The 26,950-nt window shown below is 33.6% G+C and overlaps 3 protein-coding genes across 9 annotated transcripts; 2 read left to right on the forward strand and 1 right to left on the reverse strand.

The window, feature by feature from the left end:
* The first annotated feature begins 3,053 nt into the window (after positions 1-3,053).
* On the forward strand, positions 3,054-10,268 carry LOC114753754 (E3 ubiquitin-protein ligase PRT1-like). 5 transcript variants are annotated; one of them, XM_028942461.1, is made up of 8 exons: positions 3,054-3,157; positions 3,245-3,414; positions 4,052-4,080; positions 4,204-4,345; positions 5,430-5,792; positions 5,899-6,099; positions 7,655-7,746; positions 9,002-10,268. In XM_028942461.1, the coding sequence occupies exons 1-8, from the start codon at positions 3,078-3,080 to the stop codon at positions 9,317-9,319; spliced, it is 1,395 nt and encodes a 464-aa protein (XP_028798294.1). In that variant the 5' UTR covers positions 3,054-3,077; the 3' UTR covers positions 9,320-10,268. The 5 variants fall into 5 exon arrangements, with proteins under 5 accessions (XP_028798294.1, XP_028798299.1, XP_028798295.1 ...); XM_028942466.1 differs by having other exon boundaries at positions 9,094-10,268; XM_028942462.1 differs by having other exon boundaries at positions 5,899-6,084.
* A 6,119-nt stretch (positions 10,269-16,387) lies between these two features.
* LOC114753750 (cyclin-dependent kinase inhibitor 3) lies at positions 16,388-19,441 on the forward strand. The gene is made up of 4 exons (XM_028942457.1): positions 16,388-16,441; positions 16,556-17,031; positions 18,354-18,533; positions 18,771-19,441. The coding sequence occupies exons 2-4, from the start codon at positions 16,565-16,567 to the stop codon at positions 18,838-18,840; spliced, it is 717 nt and encodes a 238-aa protein (XP_028798290.1). The 5' UTR covers positions 16,388-16,441; positions 16,556-16,564; the 3' UTR covers positions 18,841-19,441.
* Positions 19,442-20,233: 792 nt separating this feature from the next.
* LOC114753751 (uncharacterized) lies at positions 20,234-22,985 on the reverse strand. 3 transcript variants are annotated; one of them, XM_028942458.1, is made up of 2 exons: positions 22,867-22,985; positions 20,234-20,974 (listed from the first exon to the last, which is right to left on the reverse strand). In XM_028942458.1, exon 2 carries the CDS (start codon positions 20,952-20,954, stop codon positions 20,595-20,597), a length of 360 nt encoding a protein of 119 aa, XP_028798291.1. In that variant the 5' UTR covers positions 20,955-20,974; positions 22,867-22,985; the 3' UTR covers positions 20,234-20,594. The 3 variants fall into 3 exon arrangements, 2 of the variants coding, with proteins under 2 accessions (XP_028798291.1, XP_028798292.1); XM_028942459.1 differs by lacking the exon at positions 22,867-22,985 and adding an exon at positions 21,557-21,716; XR_003741045.1 differs by lacking the exon at positions 20,234-20,974 and adding an exon at positions 22,413-22,592.
* Positions 22,986-26,950: the final 3,965 nt, after the last annotated feature.

Genomic DNA, 26,950 nt, shown 5'->3' on the forward strand with positions numbered 1-26,950 from the left:
TATATTTAAATAATGGTATAAAAATATAAATTTTGAAATAGCATGTGTAATTTATTTTTTCCCCCACATTTTATGACTATTGAACCGTCAAAAAACTTAATATAAAAACCGAATAGGTAAGATGCTTAACATGATAGTTCCCAAAAGGCTTTATTAATTAGTCAAAGTTATTTTAGGGATATTGGTTTTTTTTTTTTTTTTTGAGTTCAGACTCTCTTTTCCTTTCCCTTCATAACTTATATTGGTCAAAGTTATTGATATTGATATTATTTTCAATCTTGATGATGTCGATTGATTGACCATTTGATAAAGTAAAGGTATAAACAACAAACATTGATAATAATTGTTTGACACAATTACTTTTTATCTGATTACATGCTCGGATGCTCCTGTTACACAAACATAATTCACTCTATACAATTTTGCTTTGAAATGGCTTATAAACTTTTCTATCATTATTTATTAAATATGAAAAGAATTTTATCTTGACTTATGTAAATGTATTTATAAATACTTGCAGATCGCAACTCCAAATAATTCTTAAAAGCACTTTAAAAAGTATTTTTACATAAATTGAGACAACTTTTTTACATACTTACTTGGTATATTATAAAATCACTTTTAAAAAGTTAATCCAAACTCTCTCTTAGTAGAAAAGTCGCTTATTAATTGATATAAGTAAATTAAAAAAATATATAAAATAGTTAATTATAACAAATGTGATATCATCTTTATAAAATGTTTATGTAAAATTATATTATACTCAGAGTACATCAATTTATAAATTAAATAAATTAGTTTATAAGAAAAGTGATAGTTATAAGAAATAAAGTTAATTAAGATATTATATTTTATCTATAACAAAACCCAACTCCCAATAATGTATTCAAAATATGAGTCATATTCGACTAACTTCACATAAATTTTGGAAGAGAATTAACAGTAGGATAGATAATTCTATTAACCGCCCCATAACAGAAAAGTGGCTTCCGAGTTTTGAATATGGAGAAGACCAGGAAACGTAATTGGTTTGGCCTTGGGATGATAGGATCTTCATTCGTCTCACCCTCGAAAAGTGGAGACAAGAAAGAAGATATTAGCCTCAAGATTTGGAGGATGTTTGGATTGAGTTTTAAACGTGAGAATATTTTAATTTTAAAAGAAAAAACACCACAATACTTCTTCTTTTTTACATAAGCACCCGGTATCCTGAGTTAGGCCATCTTACATGTATAACAATGAGCTTAGACGAATCCAAATCGAGGCATGACAAAAACCATTAAGATTAGTGCTCCTAACTCCTAAGATACTACATTCTCACTTCTCGAATATGAGACCCATGGTTAAGTTAAAACAGTCCCAACCAGTTGATTTGATCCTCGGGTCACCCAAATACTCCTCCGATCCTAAATATAAGACTATTTTTATAGTGTAAATTACACTATAAAAAGAGTCTTTTATTTAAAATCGGAGGGGTATTTCTTTTTGTTGGTACGTGCCCTCCCTACACAGTGCGACGCCACTTTCACTTGAACAGGATGAAGCCGGGATCCGCCCGCCGCAAGTTCAACCGCTTTTTTTGTCATCATACTTTTCCGGTTTTTATCATTATATTTTATGTTTTTGCATTAAATTAATAAAAAATTTTAAATTTATTTTTATTAAATTTGTTTTCTACCTATATTTACCAATCATTTCCACAGCATTGTGCTTCCCCTCTTTTTAGTGAAAATTAGATAAGAATAAAATTGAAAAATAATTATTAAATATCATACTAATGGCTTATATTTAAAACGAAAAATTTCTCCTTTAAATGATTTATAATAAGTACCTCCGCTGAATATAAAAATTAATTAAAAATTTAATTTGGTTTTAAATATAAAACTCAATTTAACTTGATTTCTGTTTTTATTAATTTTTTTAATATTCATAAAACAGTTATTTAATTCTTCTGTTAAGAATTGAATCTAGCCAGAAGCCTAGGGTAGTTACCATTACACCCTTCATCAATGCTCTGGGCTCACAGTCACTTGAGCTACAAGTAGCGGCCGCAAATTCGGCATTAATTCTTGCACTTTTTTCTTCTTTTTTTTTTTTAAATTGGATAACCGATCTAAAACTTTTATCAGTGTCCACTGTATACTTTACATTTTATACATACATATCTTGCGTTAATTTTGTGTATAAAAAAAATCTTGCGTTAATATATATATCTATATTATAGCTTAGAGACATTCGATTAAAATTTTAAAAAAATAATAATATAAAATTGCATAATCCAAAAAGCATCGGAAATCTCTATTGGGTTTGGCCCCGAAATAACGTGAGAATAGTTTTCAAGATGCTAGCAAGCTTTTCTATAATTGCTGCTCAAAAAAAAAATTGGAAGCCTTTCTATAACTTACCAAAAAAAAAAAATTCCCATTTATCTCTGAAATTCTTAACCACGTGGTTCTAGAAACTGGATCAAACTGCTTGGTTCGACTGGTGAGAGTGAACCGGTCCGATGTCGAATTTTGTGATACATACTCTCAATAGTTTTTATAATTTCAGAGTTAAGAAAGAGTAGTTAAAATTAATTATTTAAAGTTATCTAAATAAAAAATATTATAAAAAGCTTTATATTAATTAATCATATTAGATAAAAAATTTAATATTTTAAATGAAATAGTATATTATTTTATAAAATAGGAGTAATATAATTTTTTATCCTTCAAATTTCAAAATATAAGTTTTGATTACCTCAAGTTTTTTTCTCTAAAATATCTGTTTTTATAATTTAATAAAAACTTGAATAATTTTTCTTTTTAAGTTAGGATCCAAAATCTATGATAAAAAATTTAAGAAGTTAAAATCAAAATAAGCATAAACATGAGAGATCAAATATTGTATTAATCTAATTATATAATAAATAGGAGATTTTTGCAATAAGGCCGGAGGAAGGAATAAATGCTGCGCGTAAATATCCCCAATGTAGATATCACGTCAGTTCAGGGGGATTCACCTTGGCCTTGCTGCCTCGGTTATGGACGATTACTTCGGATTGAGGCAAAAGAAAATAGAAAATAACATATTCTATGGGTTGCCCTGCACGTCGAACCCAGGTGTTGTCAGGCCTGGTTCAATGGTTATATAAATACACTACGTATTCCTATATGTAAGTTTTTTATTGTTTGAGCTTCTCTCGAAAGATCTTGCTATTGAGGATTGAAAGGCTAAATTTTTATATTTTTTTCCTGATTAGATTTCCAGAACCTCATCTGGCTTACGCTCATCATCTGGTATTACGCTTCTCTCTGTTCCCGGCTCCAGAAATATGGCCTTGCAGGGAACGGAGAACGCTTACGAAGATCCAAATCTTGCCGACGATGAACAAGAAGAATTCTCCGAATCCTTTGTTTGCTGCGTTTGTCTGTAAGTCTCTTTTTGTTATTGTGATTTTTTTTCCCCAGACAGATGAAGTGAAGCATTTCCAGCCCATCTTAAGGTTGATATATCGTACGTCAATTTCTTCTTTTATAATTGAAAAGGGCCGGGGAATGTTATTTTTCGAAGATCAAGTTGAATTGATGATGATGATTTGGACGTCAGATTTTTTTCCTTGCCAGTGTTTCAATTAAATAGTGGTTGATGAATGCGTTGGTGAAACCCACTTCATTGAAAATGCTGTTACTAGAAGGGGAAGAAGAACTGGGAACGATTCTGATCCAGTGAAAGTTAGAATCTTTAAATTTTAATGCCATGTTTGGAAATGAAGTTCTGGTCCCAAGTCCCTGTATGCCCCTCTCTTCAGCTGAGCATGCAAAGCTTTGACGACAAAATTAGTCCGGTTTGGACTTATTGAGGTTCTCTTAGTATTAATCACTCATTTCAAATTTAAAAAGTACGCCCCTCAACCCTCTGAAAACAGAAAGACTGAAAGAAAAGAGAACACTGAGGACGTCCTGGGGCTTCTTATTTTTGGCTGGATTCAACTTTAGTTGGCTTTTAGCTTTTTTACTCCATTTTTAAGGCTTTACATACTAAATCTTAGTCTACTTTGATCGTGCAGGGATCTATTATACAAGCCTATTGTACTGTGTAAGTCAGCATTATTTTCATTGAGGAAAAATTAGTATTTTTTCACTCTAATTACAATCCAACTTCTATTATCTTTCATTTGCAGCTTGTGGTCACATATCCTGTTTCTGGTGTGTCCATCAGTCAATGAGCCCCCTTTGTGAGTCTCATTGTCCAATTTGTAGGCGTCCATATTATCACTTTCCAACAATCTGTTGGATGCTTCACTTTTTGCTTCAGAAGATGTATCCTGCTGCTTACAAGAGAAGGGAAATTCAAACTCTTGGTATGCTTTTGTCTACGGCCTTATGCATGAGCATGTGTGCGTGCGTGCGTGTAGTTTGCCATTTTTAACTGTAGCTTTTTTAAAAAAATAAATAAATAAATTTAGCTTGTCTGAAAGGGAAAATATTGTTAGCAAATAAGAGGGAGATAAAGTTGCGTCTGAAAATTATAGCATATTTGGTGCTACAGTAGATCAGTAGATTTGGTATGTTACCCGCACCAATATGATTTAGTATTAAAAGCATGGGTGGAGTAGTATGCCTCATGCCTTGCAGCACATATTCATAGCACCTTGGGAACCTGGAGCTCGAGTATGATGTATTCTTTCCTTGTTGAATGTTTTGGGCATAATTTCTTACCTTGAGTTATCCAGAATAATTTTAAAAGTCATGATCGATAATGGCTCCCTTGTCAGTGGTCACAGAAACTGTTTTAGATATTGTGATTATCGTTGAAATGGAAATTTAGAACGTACTATTGCTGTCAATGCCTTGATTGTACAAAATGCTTACTCCATCCTTAACTTTAAGGTCAAGAGGCTTTTATGTAAGGAGGCATGTTAAAAATTATAATAAAATCTATTAATAGACCTTCATTTGGCATCTTATAAACTTTTGAGTCAAAATAGTTTTTGGCAAATCAAAAAGTCTTTTCTTTTGCATTTGTTGGCATGCAGCAAAAAGAGAAAACCTAAATATATCACATGTTTGAAGTGAATGTGATGACTGTAAAGTCCAGGGAAGAGAACTTTCTGGAGGTCTAATTTTTTAAGCAGATTGCAGATCCATAAGTTTCTGCTGCTCTGCTTATTGGAGGCTTTTGTTCCACGTTACATGTATACCCTTGGTTTAATATGTAAAATTTTTTTGTCATATGTATACCTTTTTCGTTTAACATGTAAAACCGTTTTTTTTGGTGTTATTCGGATTCTTGGTTCATCCTTGTCTGTTGTTTGTAAACTTTGGTTCCCCCCTTGCTGTGACTCTCTCTCAAGTACATTTGCATATATTATGAAAAGACAAGTTCTCGTTTTGTCTTTTTCTAGCCCAGTTTAAGGCAATGGTTTATATATCTTCTTTTTCCAGAGGAAGAAAAGAAACGGGGCACTTTCTCTCCTCAAATTGATGGTGATAATCTTGCGTCAGACGTCAAGTTTGATCATCCAGGTACTTCATCTCCCTGCTATGCTGGAAATCTGGTTTCCAACCCGCAGAATGCCGGACTCTCTGCAAGTATGGAGCAATCAGGGTCTGAAACTCAAAAGCAAAATAACGGAAACATCTGTTCTAAAGATGTTTTTGGTGGAACTCCTGAAGATTTTGGCACGCCTGCTCAAGTAAAAATGCTGCCTCAGACCGATCGGCAGGAAAAGATATCAGCTGCAGATGTGGTGTGTTCAACATGCAAGCAACTGCTTTTTCATCCTGTTGTTCTTAACTGTGGTCATGGTATGTATGCACAATACTTACCTCTCATTTTAAAGTTTTAAGATCATTGATAGAAAATCTAATTAGTTTATGTATAACTTCTGTGCTTTCCCTTCATTCTCTACAGTATACTGTGAGTCTTGCATCAAGAACTCAACTGATGAGATGCTTAGATGCCAAATTTGTCAACTCCCACATCCAAGAGGATTTCCAAAAGTTTGTTTGGAGCTTGATCACTTTATAAAGGAACAATTCCCTGAGGAATATGCAAAGCAAAGAGATGCTGTTCAACTCAGGCATATCAACGATAAACCTGAGACCCCTTCTTGTATGTATCTTTGCCTCCTGGTTTTAGTATCTTTTGGTCATACAATGTTGAGTGAAGTCTTAAGGAAATCAACTTTCCTCCAAGAAGCTTCTAGGGGAATTGATCCTTCAAAATAAATAAAAATAACCCATGCATAAAATATAGGGTAATTATGTAGATTTCATGAACTAAGGTGACATCTATCATTGTTGATAGTTAAAGAATAGAAAACAGAAGTTGTTCTGATAGGCGGAATTGACTGTTATGATTTGGAAATCATTGACCGCCTTGGTTTAGGAAGATGCATGGACTCTTCCAGTTGCTTTCTCCTCTCATCTTGTATAAGTTCAGATGCTGGCCATAACCATAGAGTACTTGAACCTCCAGCCTTTCTACTCACCCCACCCTCCTTTTTTTTTTATATCATTGAGTTTCTTCTTTTCAACTTTGTTGTTTTAAACTTCTGGTTGATGTTCTACTTTGCTTTAGCCAGCCTAGTAATTGCTACTCATGCTAATCCTTCCGAGTTTATTCCTAAGGGATAGCTTCTCTAAAATCATTAATTTCTATGTGCTGATGATGATTCTCGCATTAAGTTTTGTCAGATTTTTTTTTGCATGTGGAACTTTTTTCCCCTTTAATTTAAAGCCCTTTCCTTGGGAAATATTCGCACTCAAAATTTTTATTCTGGACAGAGTTTCAGTCTCTTGTATTTCTTGTATTTCTTGTTTTTATTTTTTTCCCCTCAAGAATTTGATTCATGGAATGTTCTGTGAACTAAATTATTTTTAATTTTATTATTCACTCCAATTTGGATGATTAAAGATTTATTCTTGTTTAATTTCTTAGCCCTCTATTCTTATCATTTTTTTAGTAGGTAGGGCGTAGGGTTCATGCTTGACTAGTCTATGCAGAAATCTATAAATTCTTCTTTGGTCAATTCTTTTACTTTGACATCAGTAGTTAATAAAACAAATACACATACCTGTTTGTAGAGTTGCAGGCCTAGGTGGTTCTTCCTCCTAATTGTCATTATTTGTGAACTTAAGTTGGATAGAAGTGCCCTATTTTAATGCTTCATTGTTGGGGTTTACTTTCATCTGCTTTCCTTGGATTAATTTGTTTGAATTTCTTGGTGAACATGTGGTGCCCTTCACCTTGGAGTTTTTTTCGTCATGATAAGTTTTAAAGGTCTTGGTTTGAATAAAGAGGCCTAAATTTTGTGGCAATGTGTGCTTTTTTGGCTCTTTGGTGTATTTAGTGGGTATGAGATGCTTTACATGCCCATTGTCTCTATGTCACTAGATAATGCTGTGTTTATGGCTTTTTCTGGCGTTTTGCTCTGTCTCTGCGTGTGTATGTGCGCGCGTGCGTGTGTGCATGTGCGTGTGCGTGTGTGTTTGACTGTCTTTTATTTCAATGTTCGGAGAACTACTTTTCCTTTACCTATCTATAACAATTTTCCATCTTATAATTTTTCCCTTTCTTCCGAAATTTGATTCACTTTCGTGTTTCTTCAGCACTATTATTCCATCTTATTGGCATCTCCTAGTTACTCCTTAGCTTCTGCTTCCAGGTTCATTGAACGAGGGTGGAGGAGGAAAAGCAGCATGGTGGTCTGATCCTCACTCAAAAGTACATGTTGGAGTTGGTTGTGATTTTTGTGGGGTAAAACCTCTAGTCGCTGCTTTCTTGGATTTATGCTTGTATTTTTTTTTCTTAATGTTGTCTATATTTGGGGCTGTTTGCATGGAAATGAACGTTAGGCATTGTTACTAGTTGAAACTCTCTTTTGTTGACCCAGCATGGTTGTGGTCTTGTTTACTCTATCTTGTTCCAGCTGCAACAGTGTGGTTCTAACTTGTTTCGTTCCTGATGTTATGAAATGACTGATGAAGACTACTGCTAGGATTCATGGTGTATGGATGAAGCCTATGGCTAGACTTTTCATTGAGAAGTTTCTTTCCTCCCATCTTTTCTGATTAAAGCTGTTCTTTTGGCTTCTGTTTGGGTGTTGGTTCATGAATGATGCTAAGGGGTTTGCACTGCAGACTTGTAGGGCGTTTAGAGAGCGCTTTTGATTTAATATTCCCACAATGAGCTTTACTTTCTGTCGCAGGAGGAGAATTTCCTGTCCTAATTGTGTATGTTGCTTTGTGTTTTTTTTTTTTTTGGGCCAAGGTGCATGTTGCTTTGTGGATTCTGCCATTAACAAGTAGTTGAATAACACTTTTGCTCTTAAAGTTCTCTAAATTCCCATTATTAGTTTAAAATATTGTAATAATTCCTTACTTTTAAAATTTTTATTAAGCCCCTCCTAGTGATCCTTTGGCCGTTAATTTTTTTGTGATCTGGCTAATAATATGTCATTTTGTTATTCTAAATATGCATGGTACCGTTAAAGACCATTATCTGATAATAGATTTCAGTATAATTCTTTTGTTCGGCATATTAGATATTGAACCTTGATAATTGGGCTACCCCTAGGTGGTTTTATTTTGGTTTTTAAAAGTATGATTTATATGGCTTTAATTGGTCCTGCTGGAGTTAAAGCTAGATTTTCATATTCCTAAGGTTATGATATTATCTTTCCTTGGGTTTTTCCGTTCTTTTGCAAAATATTATCTATAAATCATTGTTATTCTAGTTGGCTGCCTGCTAAGCTAATTACTTAAGATCCCTACTTGATATATCAGATTTGGTTTTTCTTTTTTTTTTTTTTTGGGGGGGGGGGTTTAAATATATTACACAACCCATGGCAAGAAGCCATGCCGAAGGAACAAAATTAAGACATCAGAAATCAAAATGCCCCCACACCTTTATTCCCAACCCCAACCCCCCCCCCCTTCTCTTTTTGGTTTCAGCCAGTTTCTTTGATACTTCCTAGTTTTCTATTGTGGTAACATATGGCTTGTATGTTCAGATGTTTCCAATTGTTGGGGATAGATACAGATGCAAAGACTGTAAGGAGAAGGTTGGTTTTGATCTTTGCGCTGATTGTTATAAAATTCGCAGCAAGATTCCTGGTCGGTTCAATCAGCAGCACACTCCAGATCACGAGTTTGAGCTTAACTCAGTGAACATGATCCATAGCATAATAACACTGGTAACTGGACGGTTAGGACATGGTTCCACTGAAAACTTGCTGATGGAAGGCCTAGGGTTTAGACCTGAAGATCCCAATTTGGTTGTTGATGCTGATGAAGAACATGCCCAGAATGACTCTGAAGGCACCAATTGAAGAGTTGAATTGACAAAAATCCCATGGTCATCTGCTGTTTTTTTGGTTGGGAATCAGTCAATAGTTCATTTGGAAAAGGACAGTTGAGGAACCATGAGTGATGATCACAGATAAGGACCTTGAAAAAAATCAGAATTAGTCTCAAGGACAATAAAACTATTATTAGTTACAATTTGATCTTGTGCATGTTACCAGAGTGTTTATATTCAATGGTAGTGACAATTTTAAACATCGTTGTAAGATTGAAAAGATCAAACTATAATTTTAGGAAATACCGCTGATAACATCAGGGAGCTATTCAAATGGTTCTTGAGATTTTTTTTAAATAGTTTTAAGGTTTGTAATTGTTAATATTTTGCTTCATGGCTTTCTGCAAGGAAAGTCATATATCTTCATGATTTGTACTACCTGCGTGAGAGTTTGCTTCATTTCACAGCCTTATTGACGCTTGAGATCCGAGCTGAACATGCCCTCCATTCTGTGGTAGATTGCCTGACCTATCCCATCAAGCATTATTAGGATCCTCTAAAGTTTCGAGATTTACAGTGTATATTTTCAGAGGGACGCGAAATAAAGGAGACTTGATTGGTGGGTCTTATTTATGAGATGGGAATCCCATGTCAGTTGTGTTTCTCTCTTCAAAATTTACACACGTCAAGTTTCTTTTAAAACGTGAGGATCCAAAGTGTGCAGACAACTTTGTTAACTTGGGTTTTGATGCTTAATGTCAGTGTCCAATCTGTTCGTATATGGCAACAGATGTTTGGGCATTTTCTGTTTTACATTTGAGTTTGCCCAAGAGGTAAATAATGTTGAAGACGTGTGAGTCAACAATGTTATCGTATGGTTTATCTAATAACTGTTCTATAGGCACTTGTAGTTTGGTATCTTTGGATTCTATGATTTTCCAAATGACTATAAACTGTTCTTTTTCTTTGCTTACAGAATATGCATGTTTAGAAATTTGTTGATTTTGGTTTTGACCAAAGTGATGTGAGAGTAGCTGGGTCAACTAATTGCAGGTTGCTTCCGTGTAAAACTGCAGTGGTGGATGTGTGCCTTTCCATTGTCATTAAAAAAAACAAAAGGAAAAGAAATAGTGACTTTACATTATGCACATGGGAAGCAAGCCAATTTGTATACATATTAGCTTCTCTGAAAATACGCTGGCAGGTCACAGTCTAATAAACCATCAAGAATTTTATAGGCTTGTTAATCAGAAGGTGGTAGCTAGGGTGTTCTTGAACAATTATAGGAATAGTTTTGATGAAGTCATTGAATAAAATGACTTGTCTGCATCAAGGGGGCAGGGTTCCTAATTCTTATAAGCTCAGCCAAGGTGTGAGGTAGGTACTTATTCATTCTTTAATATAAGACCTATTTAACTAATTTGATTAAATTAAAGAAGTTAGGTAAGTTAGTTAGTAATAAAAAATATGACGTTTTTTTCTAAAATACCATAATCATCTTTTTTAATATCATTCCTCTCTTACTTACTTGATTATGGTTAAGAAAGTATCCATATGGGTAATTTAAAAAAAATTGATAAATATGATAAATATATTTTATATTTAGAATTAAAATTAATTTAACAATTAGATTCTATATTAAGCATTGGAGGGGTATCCAAGTTTTCTAATTGAACGTTTCTGCTTTTCATTAGGCTGCCACGTGTTTTCCTCGTAAGTGGCCAAGGTGATTCGTCTGATTAATACCATCAAAATTGAGGAATATTTTTCAATTTATATTTTTATAAGGTGTTATTTGTAGAAGGGTGAATTCTGATATGCTTTGCATAAAGCTAATAAAAGGGGCACTCCTCAAACTGAATGAAAATTTGCCAAAATCTACTTTAATTTACGTTTTCAAAATTAATTTTTCATGTACCTTTTTCCATTAGGCAATTATCAGTGAGCGTTGGCAAAAAAGAAAAAAGCTAATTATCAGTGAGCGCAAGTGTTTGTTTTCCAGAAGTTCTTGTGCCTTCGCAAAAGCGAAGTTCAAGCATATCATTAAGTATTCGATTTTAATTTGTAGAGATTGAGCCACTTTAAGAAATTTCAAGCTGTAAGTCTTCAAGATGTAGCAATGTTAAATATTTCACTATAGAAAATTGTCTCCTTTTTATGGTTATATCTAACTCAATTAAGAGAGTCTAAAATGAACAGTCAGATAAAGTTTTTGGCTAATATTAAAGTACTTAGAGTCTCTAAAAGTAATTTTTAAATTGTGATTTATGAAATATGAGATAAGTATCAGACAAAAAATTTCTCATTTTATATAAAAAAATTCTTATAAACATTTAATAATAGTGATCCCGGTTAAAGGTGGTAAAACGGGCTGGCTTGCTGGTTATGGGTCAGCCTGCCACAGGCTCTAGACCATGCTGGCCGGTCCTAAAAAGACCGCCTCCTGGCAGGCTCCCATTTTGTCAGCTCGCGTCACTAACTTCCATCCTTTTTTTTTTTAAATTTTTACACATATATTTAAAATTTTTTAAATTAAATTATAAATTTTTATAGACCAAATTTTTCTTATTCTTATATTTTCATATAATTATATAATTAAATTAATCTCAAAAGTTGAAATATCAACATATAATTTATTATTAATAATTATTTTATTAGCATAAAAATGGTAAAACAATAAAGAAAATGAGAAATCAAATTTAGAATCAAAATCTCTAAAAAATACAAAGTTATATGTAAATTAAGTGAACATGATAAAAATATTTTTTATTAAAATTAAAATAAAAATTGTGAAAAATATAAAAAATGGCTAGCGGGCTAGCCTGCTGGTTGGCAGCTCTATAACGTGTACAGGTTGAAAAGGGTTATATTAAAATAGTTTTTATTTTTTTCAATCCAACTCGCTACTTTACTTTATAACAGGTTGGCGGGTTAAACCTACTGATTCTAATCCCGATATGATACACGCATGAAAGGGAAGTTTTATACTCCAATGTAAATGTATTTGTTGTTGTTTCCAAACAAGCATGGAAAAATTTAAGCATAATTAAGAGCGCATCCGTGTGGCGCCAAATCAGTACCAAATTAAGGCAGACTAGCTCAGACCATAGCAGAAGAGCGTGGTTGCATCTTGCAAAATGACAGAAGAAAAACAAAAGGTGTATGATTGGACTCTGAATTCTGATGTGGCAGGGCAGAGATGGCAAATCCCTTCCATTGGCCACTGATATTAGTGCAAATAATACCTTTGGAAAAAAACCAGTCTCGGGCCAGCTCCTTGCACAACATATCCCCACCAGGCTGTAATTTCAGCTTTTGGATTCTTACCACTCTCATGGGGTTTGATTTGACATTTGATCATCATTAGAACATTTTGCATACTCCAGTGTTCATATCATTAATGCTCTGACCACTGTAAACGACGTGGAACTGGACAAGCATGGAAAATTTTCTCCAACATTTGTTCGGAAAACATATAAATAATTGGAAAAATAGTTGAAAAACATCCCCAAATAAAAAAATTATCAATAAGGACTCATAATATTAGTATAGGTTTTGGTAACAATAATATAGGTTTTGATAATAAATTTTGTAAATGTGTCTCTGCATGCAATTTTTCTATTTTAGTAATTTTTTTAATGATTTTTCCTAAATAATATTTTAAAATATTAATATTCTTTTTTTTTGGTAGAGAAAAAACATTTTACTAGAATATTAATATTTTTAATATAAATATTCTAGTAAAAATATTGTAGTAATATAAAATATTTTTACTAAAAATATTAATATTCTAGTAAAATGTTTGTATTACTTTAATAAAAAAAATCTCATAATTCATCCTGAGTTTGGAAAAACATGACAATGGGGGAAAGCATGTAACATTGCAAGGGGTAGACTCAAATGGAGAATTGGTAAAGATCTTCCATTCCTCCAAATCACCTAGGCTTTGGAATACAACTGTTTGGAAAAAAAAACCTTATGTACCTTCCTCTGTTAAACTACACGCATTTGCAGTTTACTTGTTTCTCTCACAAAGTTCTCTAACCAACTTTATTGGGACGGCAGCTCTGCTGGAAATTACCAAGTGAAAAATGGATTGTCTCCTAACATCAAAAGTCTCATCTAAATCTAATATCCCCCTCGTGGATTCCTTTTGAAAATTCTTATGGGGCATCTCTCTCCCATTCAAGCATTCACTTCACAATGCTATTTCATATGTTGAAATACTCAACCACCATCATCCAAATGCTTTTACCTCTTCAATTGCAGTGGGGAAGAAGCACTTGAGCATCTCCTCCTATAGTCTCCTTAAGCTAGATCCCCCAAAAAAAAAAATCATCTCCGTTCTTTAATATAAGAGTTAGTTGACTAATTTGAGTAAATTAAAAAAATTTGTTAAGTTAGTTATTTGTAATAAATAAGTGTTTTCTTCTCTAAAATATCCTTGTGAATCATCTGAATTAGCTAAAATTACCATTTGATAGGATTTTTAACATATGTAACTACTACAAGGACTATTTTGAAATCAATTGATAAATATGAGAGAAAAAATGGATTAAAATCTTATATCTAAGACCAAATTAAAAGTCAAATTAGCTTTTATATTAAAGATCAAAATAAATAGTATGAAGCAATAGTAAATAACTCAACATCAAAACATGATGCGCATGTCTTGCTCATAAATACAAGAGAGTGGAATAAACTTCATTTTGCCTTGCCAACTAATAATTCGTTGGTTTGAAAAAAGATTTGACAACCTATACTAACAATCAACTAATGGTATTGTCATATGTTATATATGTCTATCTTGACTAAATATAAAATTGACTGATTTTTTATGGATGCTTATTTACTATCTCCATTTCTTCGTATGAGAGATGATTAGAGATTACATTTTTTTTATAAATATAAGATCTTGATTCATTTTATCACCAAATTTGTAATTTATTTTCTAAAGTATCCTTATTAATTACATATATCATGGAGTTCTCATCTAAGGGTAGTCATAAAAAAAATCAACTCATATTTGTTGTAAATAACTAAATTAATTAATTTTTTAATCTATCTAAACTAGTGAAATAGTTCTTATATTATTAAGTACAGGAGATAGTACTGTCTCATAATGTGAGCAAATATACCCAAGATAATAATATTAATTAGGTGGCTATGAGTACATATTAATAGACTTTTTTTTTTTTATGAATGCCTAGTTGGTTATCTACGTGATACCTTAGATATGATGTGACGTGTTTTGATAAAAAAATGGAGGATAAAAAGAAAATAATTGTTAGTAAATTCCAATTACAAGTAATTAGTTATCATTTACTATTCCGAGACTTGTTATTGCAGGCTGTTTTGTTGTTACTAAAACTTTTTAGTAATTATATTTTTTACTTGGAACTTCATAGCAATTTTCTCTAAAAAAATTGCATTACGCCCACATTAAATTTTGAAAAAAATTACAGAAAAATGACTCCTAAATTTGAAAATCCCCAGATGCTCACTTAAATAAGCAAAATTTCAGTTTAGATATAAGTGACCGAATTGATATTTTTAAATTTGTTAAAATAACCATATTGCCTCTTATTGTTTCTAAAAAAAAATATCAAGCACCCTTACCAAAGTTCCAGTTGTTGAGAAATATTTTTCTAAGGATTTTTACAACTTCAATAATGCAGTTAACAAGTTCTTTAACGCTATTAATAGATTTAACACTATTAAAATTCAAAAAATGATATTTTTACAATTTTAGTAACCTGGTTAACAAGTCAAGTAATGATATTAACAACTCTCATAATCATACTAATTGCTTGATAAATGAAAAAAATTTGATGCACAACTTTCATAGGGAGCTAATATTAAAAATATCAACTTTTATAAGAAAATTTTGTTAATGGCATTATGAGAGATATTAATATCGTTATATGATTTGTTGACCATGTTATTGAAATTGTAGGAATACTATTTTTTTGAATTTCCTGCGAAATTTGCTGTTAATTATTATATCAAACTTGTTAATAGCGTTACAAAACTTGTTAACCGCGTTATTGAAGTTGTACAAATCTTTAAAAAAATAGTTGACAGCCGCCAGAGGTCATTGGCCAGTTACCAAAGCTCCAGTGACGGTGACCCACCTTAACTTCCGGGGCCAGAGGCACCGCTGAAGTTCCGGCAACTGGCTGGCCATTGAGGGTGCTTGGTTTTTTTTTTTTAAAAAAAAAGCAATATGGTTATTTCAGCAAATTTGTAAATTCCAATTTGGTTACTTATACCTAAACTGAAATTTTACTTATTTAAGTGACCATTTGAGGATTTTGAAATTTAAAAATCATTTTTTATGTCATTTTCCTCTAAATTTTACCATGTCAGTTTTTTTTGCCAACAAAGTTTAGGCGTCAAATACTCATCCATAAATAATTTAAGGGTAAAAATACTTTCTAATAAAAAATTAACTTGAAGTTTTTTTTTTAGCTGAATAAAAATTAACTTCAAGTTAATGGTTAATTATCAATGTCCAATAACTAAGAGATGATATCACAACGATTTCGACAATTGAAAAATAATGTTATTATTTCAATACATAGTTTATAATAACCGATGCTTCTCATGAAATAATTAAAGGACAAAAAATGGGCTTTTATCCATTTTTTGACTTCAAAAAAATAAATCAAGCAAATTAAAGGAGGACTTACTCACAAATGACTTTCATATCAGGATTTTGTTTGTCAATTTCCTACATTATAATATAATTTACCTCAAACTTTATATTCTGCCCATAGAGAATATCCCAAGGCTTGGCAAGGGGAAAAAAAGAAGAAGAAGAGAATATCCAAGGTGTCCTTCTTTCTTTCTTTCTTTTCCTCTTAGAGATACGTGTTTTTTTTAATTAAAAACAATCACATTTGAAATATTATTTGACACATATTTTAACGAGTATTTAAATTTTGATTTATTATATTATGATAAACCCTCTTCTGCTAAATTCAACCTTAATTGGTTGTGGTATCTTTTTTTATTTATTTTGTCCTATATTTATATTTATAGTTCTATTAGAGTTATTTGTATATTTATAGAGGCCCCTGTCCCCCCGTGTGGCGCCAACCCTAACTCACCATCTTCCCCTGCCCTACCTTTTCTCAAGACACAGAATTAGGTGCGCTCTCTCTCTCTCTCTCTCTCTCTCTGCCAACACTTACATCAAGCTGTTTCGCTGCAGTTTTGCATCATTCTTCTCACCCTCTTCGTGCATGAAACTTTTTGCTCTCAGAGATTCACTATGGGCAAGTACATGAAGAAATCGAAAATCGCAGGTGATGTTGCCGTCGTGAAGGTTCCGACTCAGTCCTCACTGGGCGTTCGCACCAGAGCCAAAACCCTTGCATTACAGAGCCATTGCAAGTCATCTTCGTCTTCCTCACCCATGGATGCTGATGGGTCTTCCTTTTCCTACCTCCAACTCCGAAGCCGGCGCCTCCGGAAGGTAATGGTCGGCAGCAAGAAGCCACCGCCGTCACCGCCGAAGTCTCACGGCAACTGTTGCAGAGGAAGTCCTCACTCTGATTGTCGTGGCATGATTGCGAATTCGAAGGTGAGAGAAAGTTCGGTGAAACCAGTGTCGTTAATTAATGAGAAGGGGCATTTTGTCGGGGAAATTGCGAAGGGAACTGACGATGAGGAAGATGTTGATATGTGTGTTGAGAGTTCGTTCGGAGAAAATGTCTCAGATGTTGAAGATAAAGACAGGTACTATATTGCTTCTTAAATTCGCCTTTGAAATTTCATTTTCCCGAGTTTTCTTTCACTAATTTCTCTGAAGGTTTGTACTCTTTTTTTTTTTTTTTTAATGCTGCTTTTGATAATTGAGGCTTACTCCTTCCTGACTTTCTAGGCGAAGGGTTGCTAGATTTACTTGTCCATTTCTTGCGTATATCGTGTAATTTTTTTCTCTTCTTTTCTATGTGTATGTTTTTTGGCCATTAATTGGCTTTTTTTCTTGAGATTCTAAAGTACAAACAACAATAAATAGAGGGAAAAATGATTTCTTGAAGATTAATGTTTAATTTTACTAGCATAAAGGCTTACCATGACCTTTTTTGTGTGTCTGATGTGTGGTCTCAGTCTGAAATTTTGTTTTATGTTATTTCGCTTTCATTTGATTACTGCATTCTAAAATCTTTGTAACCTGAGCACGAAGGAAAGGGACAGTGGTCACAAGGGTCGGTCAAATTTTAGCATTTGTGACCTGTGAGAGGTTCTGCAACAATGTCCAGTTCTCAGAAGGGTTATTTATTGCTGCTAGTTGCATCTTCCCTGATCCTTTCTAAGGAAGTTTTATCTTTTCCAGTGGAGGGGAACCAGTGAAATGGACTGATTACTGTGTTGCAAACCTGCAATTATTTTGAACCATACTTTTGAAGGATTAAATTAGGAGACTAGCGTTTTGAAGTACCGAAGGAAAGATATTAATATTTTTCAAAAATTGAAAACAATAATTTAGTCAAAGAAATCTAGGTAGTTGTTTCTGACTTTCTGTTGTGATTCCATCATGTTTTTCACCTTGATTGTCCTTGTTGTTTGTAATGAATGTGAAAGATTTTGGCCGTCTCTTGCTCTGTATCTTTTCTCTAACGTTTGAGCCCACTGTGTCAGACCCTGTCCCATTAAATGCTAGCTATACTTTTTTAGAATAGCTACTTGTCTTTAGTTTCAACTTGAACAGATTTTGTAGGGGAAAGATGTTCACTTTTCAATTCTCATAAATATCAAGTGACATGTTATGCTGTCAGCTAGCATCACACAGATTTCTGGTGCAGAAACTTTTGGATTCTCTAGGCCAATAGTTTTATTTATAAGCAAGTCATGTTTAACTAATTTAAATCCCTGTATTTAGCAAAGAAAAGAATTACACAACAACGAGGAAGAGAAGGTCAAGTAACTTCCAACATTAAAAGTTGCTGGAAGCACTTTAATCTTTTTCTCTTCCTATTTTGTTGACTGGGCTCTTTTTTTCTTTTAGCATTTTAGGCACTGATTTTTTGTTGGCATTTTTTTGTGTGGTTAAACAGGAGTACAGGGGATAGCCCTCCTTGTAGTTTAACATGGGACTCTAATACTATGAGCACCCCTGCATCAACCACAAAGCAAATTGCATGCGAACACGTGCCAAGGAATATTCCAACGGCTTACGAGATGGAAGAGTTCTTTGCTTTTGCAGAGAAGCAGCAACACAGAATCTTTATGGAGAAGTATTCTGCCTTTATCACTACCCCCCCCCCCCAAAAAAAAAAAACCCACTTCTTTTGGAGAGTTACGTTTTATCCTTCAAATTGCTTGACAAGAAGCAATCTTTATCCTATGGCATAAATTTAATGTACTAATTATAGTTGCATACTATTTTTCTTTTCTTTTTATTTGCTGTTTCTCCCTTTCAAGTTTTGTCTTATGTAATTATGAAAGTAAGTAATATGGGTTCTATTTTGCAGGTATAACTTTGACGTTGTGAATGATGTACCTCTCCCAGGTCGGTATGAGTGGGTCCAAGTACTTCACTAGACCAAGCCTATTGGGGCTTGCGTAGAGGGAAAATTGCTCTAAGAAATGGGATTTGTAAATTTTAGATTGAATAATCTTAAAACTATAATCATTATTGAAAACTAAAATTATTATTAAATTTTGGGGAAGTTACTGCTAAAGTCAATCAAAATTATAATGTACATAAGATTGAAGGGTAACTTTCTTAAAATTTGATAATGTTTTGAGTTTTTTCTAAAAGTAATTATAGTTTTCAAAATCTTTTGATTTAGAATTTACAAAATCTGCATTGTCTTTGATGTAATTTTCCCATCTATGGATTTCAAGATGAGCTTAAAAGATGTAACTTAGCAACATGTAGGTTTACTTCTAATTGCTAACCAACAAGATAATTGAAGGAAGCCCTACCTCATCAGGAAAAAGGGAAGGATCTGATGTCCATTGGGACTTGGAATTTGTGGGGGTTTATCTAGATGTAGGCTTTTGTAGTTAATGTAATTTCTTTACTTGTTTGTTCATAATTAGGCGTAGGAATGAACCTTCGTGAAGTAGAGGATTCAATGTCAAGAACTGCAATCTTTGTGTGGGCTTTAACCTGGAAATTTAGCATTGCGTTTTCGTATCTCGACTATCTCACTATTGCTCGTCCGAACTGCACAAAAATTCAACGAATGTCTTTTAATTAATTAATTGCAATCCAGTTTCTCAATTTTTTTTTTAATATCTGATATTCTCTTTCGTTTAAGTGAGGCAATTCTCAGATATGATCCCATTACATTCAAATACTTAAAAAGATAGATATGACATTAGCAATTAACACTATAAATTAGTGTGATCTGTAATGTGTTCATGCAGAGTCAATCTAGACCTCGTGTCTATAATTGCTTCAATGAGGGCCAACGCTCATGTATTACTAATGTTAATACTACATGACAATACTTGTCTTTTTCAACAACTGCATGGTGTGAAAAAAAAAAAAATCCCCAACAAAAGTTGCATTAAACTCAAATCTAACCAAAGTCGTTTTTGCAAATCCAACCAAAGTTCTCTAAGTGCCGATCCATATACAGTGTCTTCAACCTGGAAACCTAGCACCCGCTTTCGAATCTTGTCTAACTTGCGCTCAATGATTGCCATTTAATTTCGGTCTCTTAATTTTTAATCATATCATATTTATCCCCCATATTTTTATTGTTCTTGAATTATCCTAACCGAATATAAAACAAGATAAATATTAATAATGATATCCTTTTTATGTCAATTCAATATGAAATATCTGCATCTTCTCCTGTCACGAATGGTAGAGACTTTACCGTGTGATTATGAATATTCGAGGCAATAACCTCGTAGGCATAAGGGTCACTATTCTTTTTCAAATAATTTCAAATATCATATCAACACCAATTAGTCAACATGCTCGATAAACCAACCCAAATGAATTTGAACTGATAACCAAATTTCAGTTATATAGCAGAAAACATGCACTATACAAGTTCACAGCTGAAATATGCTGCCTACCAAAATTAATTCCCCTTGAACAAATTACAGTACATGGTGAAATGCTACAAACAATTGTGCCGAATAATCGTCACAGAAGGTTAAAGAGCAACTTATGAGATATTATTGTAAATTCAGATCTTCTAGTGTAGTCCATAGGGAAAAGAATCAGCTGATGTAGTTAGACAAAAACAAAATTCTTTTACAATGAGGCATCCCCAATGATCATGGAAATATAACGTAGTTGGCAGTTAACTATTTAAGGGTGATATTGCAGGCTACCTAGCAGGCTTTTCAGAAGAAGACGGAGCCTTCTCAGCCATGGCAGAAGTAGCAGAAGATTCCTGAGCTTCAACAAGCTGCTTAAGCCTTGCCTGAAGACCTCGAACTCTGTCCTCAGTTTTGCGAAGCTTTCTCCATCGGTAGGCAGTCCAGAGACCAAAGCCACCATATACAACAATATAGGAACCCCACACATAAGGATACGTTTCCGCGTGCTCTTTAATTTTGTGATACTGATTTTCTAAAGTTTCCATCAAACCAGCAGAAGGACCTGCAGCTACATGGTCCTCATCAGTTTTCTGGACAGGTGTTGAATTTGTTGCTTGCTTCTTTTCCTCTTTTGGTTTTGTTGCCATGCCCCTCTTTCAATGATGTTCTGTCATTGATCATATAAGATCATTGCATAAGTAACCACCATTTCAAGCATCCTATTATTTAAAGGCAAATGAAACAGCTACTCTTACAGCCAGATCCAGAGGTATCATTAAAAGTACATACATGGAAATGGACAAGTTAAACTAAAGCTATAAACATCATTGTGTGCAGAAAATTAATCTAGAAAACATCAGTGTACATGAGAATTGCTACCACAACAAAAAATAAGGATATGTACGTTTGTGTATATGAAAGTGGAAAAAGGATATCTTGAAGCATTATGATAGAAGAACGTGAAATGCAAATGCTACCAATAGTAAACCACGAATGCAAGGGAATCGAGACAGAGATTTTAATGTAAAGCATCTGACATTCTGTGCAATGAAGGCTAAAACCACCACTTTTACATACTAAATGAAGTCTCCATTAAATCTATATATGCATACATGATACAACCACTGGCATTAAAAGTTAAGCTTAAGCACTAGATTCAACAAATTTATAACTTGCAGACGTATGATATTCCAATATCATATAAATAGTGTTTATCAAACACCGACAAAATAGCCTATAAAGTCTATACCAGCTATTGGTGGCTCCCCATCTCCAAGAGTACTATTACAATCCCTATAATCGCCCCCTTCTCTATTTTTGCCATCATCAAGATAGTCAATAACATCAAAAAGCTCCAAGTCATCATGAATAAGTCACACTCAATATTTGAACACTCCATCTCACTTCTACTCCACCTTGTTGTCGACTAAATCCTCTGTGCGCCTTTTCTAGTTTTCTTTCACTCTCTAATAATAGAACAGGATCTTCCTTCTCCCCAGGACATTTACCATAATATCATGGATGATCAACATCTGCTTCCATTTTCAATTGCTTTTAGCTAATCAAACACAAATTACCAGCATGCGGAAGACAGAAATTAGGCCGAAACTGTGTACAAGCATAAAGGTATGCATCACAAGTGTGCCTTTACTTCAAACCAGTGCAATTTCACTTCCTGCTGGCTTGAGTTGTAGAGCAAAATCTTGAGTGTTTTACATGTTTAAAACCATATACATAACAAATAATAAGATGAGATCCCAGTAAGCACATTTCTCTCAGTTAAAACACATATAAAGAAAGATCAATTCTTACTGGGCAAATAAGTCAAGAAGGAAGGCAAGTGGTATAGTATAACTTCCCAAAGCATTAAACAAAAAAAATTAACAAATCTCCCAAACTAAGCTTCATTGCAAAGAGAAAAGAAGACGATAAAATTTATAACATTCAACTCACCATCCCTTGTCCATTGAATAAAAATATTAAACATGTTCTTATTTTCATCACAACAATAACCAATAGAACACATTGCGATCGGTACTCTCAAACCAAGGGAGAATGAAAGATCAGCGGAGAGTTGAAAGGAACTATCCGGAACTCACTTTTTGCAAACACTCCAAAGAGCACGAACGGCCAAGAGCAAGGAACGACGACGAAATACGGTGATAGGGAGAGGAAGAAAGGCAAAGACGGACGACGCATGAACGACAGACGCGAATGTCGGACGGGGAAGAAGCTAAATATCGAACAGTAGATAAGAACGCCGAACTCTGCCGAAGAAGGGGGATCTGTCGGTGGTAATATGCAAAATTGAAATCACTATGGGAAGCTCCAATGAGAGTAACATTAAATCGCTAATAAAGAGAAAACATGAGCGCTAACAGGTACGGAAAGGAGATAGTGCATAGGAGAAGGATTTTAATTCAAGAAAAATCCCCATCATACATTAAACATCTGCATCTATCTATACAATGCATCGAACTATTTGTCATGACCATTAAATTGAGAGCTGCGATGGTGAAAAAAAGGAAGAGGACAGAAGAAAGATGGCGAGGAACTCACAGAGGTGTGGCTGAGATGAGAGCAAGCGGAGCTGGCTGCGACGTACCGACCAGATTTATATCAGCCCGTGCGCCGCCGTCGACTACCTTCTGAGTTCTGCCGTCTGCTATTTTCTGTTGCCGAGCGCGGACCAGTAGAGAAGCCTGGAACTTCCACTGTACGCTGTTTGGGCTGGAAGGATGAAGCGTAGTCTGTAGAGCCGAAAATGAAATGGGACCGTGCATCGTCCGGGTTTAGGGTTTAAAAAAATTAAGACAACAATTTCTTCTCCAAAAGCAAAACATCCTGGATATGTTTTATCAAAATTATTATTTATCTTTATTTCTAAACTAATTTTTAAAAAATTAAGGGAAAATGACACATAAAAAAACCTGAAAATATGAAATGCCAAAATAGGAAGCTTAGCAAATATATTGACAAATAGAAAAGTGTTGCCTGGTTGGAGATTATGCAAATGTTGAGCAATTATCAAAAAACCCTTCATGGCCCAAATAGGAAAAATGACCGGTGGAGCTGTGAAAGTTGTGACGGGAGCTAAAGGAAAAAGTTTGAAGGGACCATGAACATGGCAGCATGAATGTGTGAAGCAAGAGTTGAATGAAGTAAGCAAATGAGGTTAGTATTCAGTGACTATATTGTTCTTCTCTCTCTTTTTTCGGTCTCCTTTATGCACTGGTTGATGTTCCTCTTCCTATTGGATGACAATGTCATTGATGTGGGGCTAATTTTGAGGTTGAGAGGGTGGCAAAGCAGAGAGATGGTGTGGGTATATAGAAACTGTGAGGAAGGACGGTGATCAAAGGGTGAATGCATGGGAAACAAAAACACTGAGGGAGGGATTTGATGGTGTCACAAATAGGTCAGAATGATTAGTGTTAGATAAAGGCATAATGTTAAAGGGAGATTCGAATAATGGAGTGGATTGATTCTAAGAAAATGAAACATTAGTGTGGACAGGAAAAAATGAGTGTTTTGTTGCAAATTATAAGCATGAATGTGTCAAACCCTAATCTGGTCGTGTAAGTTGATGATGATGGTCATTTCCAAATAATTCACTGTCATTACCAACATGGCCATTACAGAGTAACAGTAAGGTCATTACTATGAATATGGTCATTTCTAATTAATTCATTGTCATTACCAATATAGTCATTACAGATTGATAGTAAGGTCATTACTATGAATATGGTTATTTCTAATTAATTCATTGTCATTACCAATATGGTCATTTCAAGTTCCTTCATAGTCATTTACCAGTATATTATTATCATTTCCAGTTCGTTCATATAATCTTTTCAGTCAATTAGACAGTAAGGTCATTACTATGAATATGGTCATTTCAAGTTCCTTCATAGTCATTTACGACTATGTTATTATCATTTCCAATTCGTTCATATAATCTTTCCAATCAATCAGACAGTAAAGTCACTACTATAAATATGGTCATTTCCAGTTCTTTCATGGTCATTTACCAGTATGTTATTGTCATTTCCTATTAGTTCATATAATCTTTCTAGTCAATTAGACAATAAGGTTATTACTATGAATATAGTCATTTCAAGTTCCTTCATAGTCATTTACCAGTATGTTATTGTCATTTCCAGTTCATTCATATAATCTTTTCAATCAATCAGACAATTTTCCTACTGATTTGAAAACCCATTTTTTCCTAATGTCATAGTTCTCAATTTCGTTATAAAAAACAAATAGCATGCCATAGAGACTCAGCATAAACCCTTAATTACCATTCCTGTCACTCACAAATTTTATCGCGTCATATCTAAATATTGCCTAATTATTGCTTCCCCTACTCACCCAGAAACGTTGACCACGAGATGAAACTTAAATGCCTAAACTTACCTCAGTAAAATACCACTGATGCTTGTTAACTGTAATAGTAAATCACCGAGCATCAACCTTCATCCTTCTACACAATTAGATAGACGTGACCACGTTCGCCCTTCAAACAGCACACCCTTCCACTTCAAACTCCTCTACTTTTTTACACACACTATTTCGGGGTCATCAACTATCCAACTTGCTGGTGTTTTTAAGGCAGCAACGAGGATGGTGGAAGTGAGAAGCCGAAAGCACGAGTGGCAGTTCGCGCCTCTCTCTCTCTGTTTTCAAACTTTGATTGACAGAAGGGCTTTTTGGTAATTGCTCACTATTTGCATAATGCCAGATCAGGCAACACTTCCCTATTTGTCAATACACTTGCTAAGCTTTCTATTTTGACATTTCACATTTTCAGACTTCTTTATGTGTCATTTTCCCAAAAATTAATTAAATTAATTATATATAAAAGTATTGACACTTTGGCAGATTGATCCGACTGAACACCTCATCCCACCCTGTACCAAAAACACCTCGTCCTGTGTCCTGTACCAAAAACACCAAGTCCATCTTTGTTCCATCCCATCCCGAAAGTGTCCTATCCCGGGACGTCGAGCACACATTTGAAAGAACAAAAGAACCAGCGCAAACTGGTGGCCGGAGAATGATGCGATGATGCAAGTGGCTGAGGAGCCAAAGTAGATTGGTGCGATAGAGAAAACTGAGAACAAGAAGAACAGAGCGGTTCCTATTTACTCTGATAGTATCTTCGATTTTTTTTTAATACAAACTGATAATATCTTTCATATTAAAGATATACTACCTCCGGTCCTTAATATAAGATCTTGTTTAACTTTTATTTTGGTAAAAAATATAAGACTTCCATCCACTTTGTCTCTAATATTTATGTATTTTTTTTCTAAGATAATCCTTCTAATAATGATAGTTCTAACTAATACACTTGATTAGCAAGGATATTTTAGGAAAAACAACAACTATTTATTATAAATAACTAACTTAATTTGTTTTTTTAATCTCCTCAAATTAATCAACTAGCTCTTATAATGAGGATCGAAAATAGTATTAAAGATCTACTAAAAAAAGATATATAAAGAATATTTCTAATATCTATATATTATAATAAAAACATAATACATCAAATAATAAAAAATAAATTAAAAAAATAAATATTTCGAGACTGGACTGAGACGGGATGGCCCTATCAAACGTCCTGTCCCAAAATTTTTTAGGACAAGGACAGGACCAAATTGAGTACCCATATTTGTAATAAATATGTATTGTCTTTTTAAAAATGTTTTTGCTGGTCATTTGTATTAGTTAAAATTATTATTTAATAAAATATTTAATATATGTAACTATTACAAAAACTATTTTGAAAAAAATAAATAAATATGAAAAATAAAATGAATTAAAGTCTTATATTTAGGACCAAATTAAAAGTCAAACCAACTCTTATATTAAGCGCCAGAAGTACCATAGTATAAATTAATTTTTTAAAATATCACTTTCTTGAAATAATAGTAAATTCTTCCAAAAAAAAACCTTAGAGGAGAGTTTAAATTGTAAGTAATTTTAAAAAAATATAAACAAACAATCTACATTTATATTATAAAAACGTAGTAATTAATTTTATTTTAAGCTCAATTTATGAATAGTATAACCTTTTTCAAACTCTGAATGTTCTCATTGATTTTTATTCTTGCAAAAGAAAATTACTTTAACAATATTTTCTTTAAAATTTTATAAAATATAAGTTTTCACATAGATTTTTCTAAATAATAATTTTTAATAGAATGAAAATCGCTTGGACATCCACATCCCAGGTCTCTGTCCAATCCCGCATGTTATGGTTGTTTGTTATCAATAGCTTAGAAGGACGTTACGAATTTTTCTTTTCATTCATGATCAGTTGATTTGATAGCTAAGAGTACCACCACTTCTTGTTATCATTTGTGCTTACGAGCACATTACTTGGATCTTATCCTAACCTGGCAAGGTGTTACTAGCGCATTGCAAAATGTGTTAGGAATTTTCCCCCCCAAATGTGAGATAAATCTATGAAAAAAATTATCTCATGAAGTATAAAAAGTCTTCTTTTTTTCCCTTGTGTACCCAAACATGAAATGTTTTATGGTGCATCCTTAAGTCACCATCTAATAAATGTTGTCCAATTCATGTAGCCTAGTTATAATAAGATCTATTATTGCTGTCTATATGTTTTTTTGGG

The sequence above is a fragment of the Neltuma alba genome, unplaced genomic scaffold (genome assembly GCF_004799145.2).
Source record: "Neltuma alba isolate B1F8T4 unplaced genomic scaffold, ASM479914v2 tig00008113_pilon, whole genome shotgun sequence".
Lineage (NCBI taxonomy): Eukaryota > Viridiplantae > Streptophyta > Magnoliopsida > Fabales > Fabaceae > Neltuma > Neltuma alba.

Coding starts and splice junctions, on each gene's coding strand:
- LOC114753754 (XM_028942461.1), top strand. CDS start 3,078: ATGGGTTGCCCTGCACGTCGAACCCAGGTGTTGTCAGGCCTGGTTCAA. Junction 4,346..5,429: donor AAGGGAAATTCAAACTCTTG/GTATGCTTTTGT, acceptor TTCTTTTTCCAG/AGGAAGAAAAGAAACGGGGC. Junction 7,747..9,001: donor TTGGTTGTGATTTTTGTGGG/GTAAAACCTCTA, acceptor TTGTATGTTCAG/ATGTTTCCAATTGTTGGGGA.
- LOC114753750 (XM_028942457.1), top strand. CDS start 16,565: ATGGGCAAGTACATGAAGAAATCGAAAATCGCAGGTGATGTTGCCGTC. Junction 17,032..18,353: donor GATGTTGAAGATAAAGACAG/GTACTATATTGC, acceptor GTGGTTAAACAG/GAGTACAGGGGATAGCCCTC. Junction 18,534..18,770: donor CACAGAATCTTTATGGAGAA/GTATTCTGCCTT, acceptor TCTATTTTGCAG/GTATAACTTTGACGTTGTGA.
- LOC114753751 (XM_028942458.1), bottom strand. CDS start 20,954: ATGGCAACAAAACCAAAAGAGGAAAAGAAGCAAGCAACAAATTCAACA.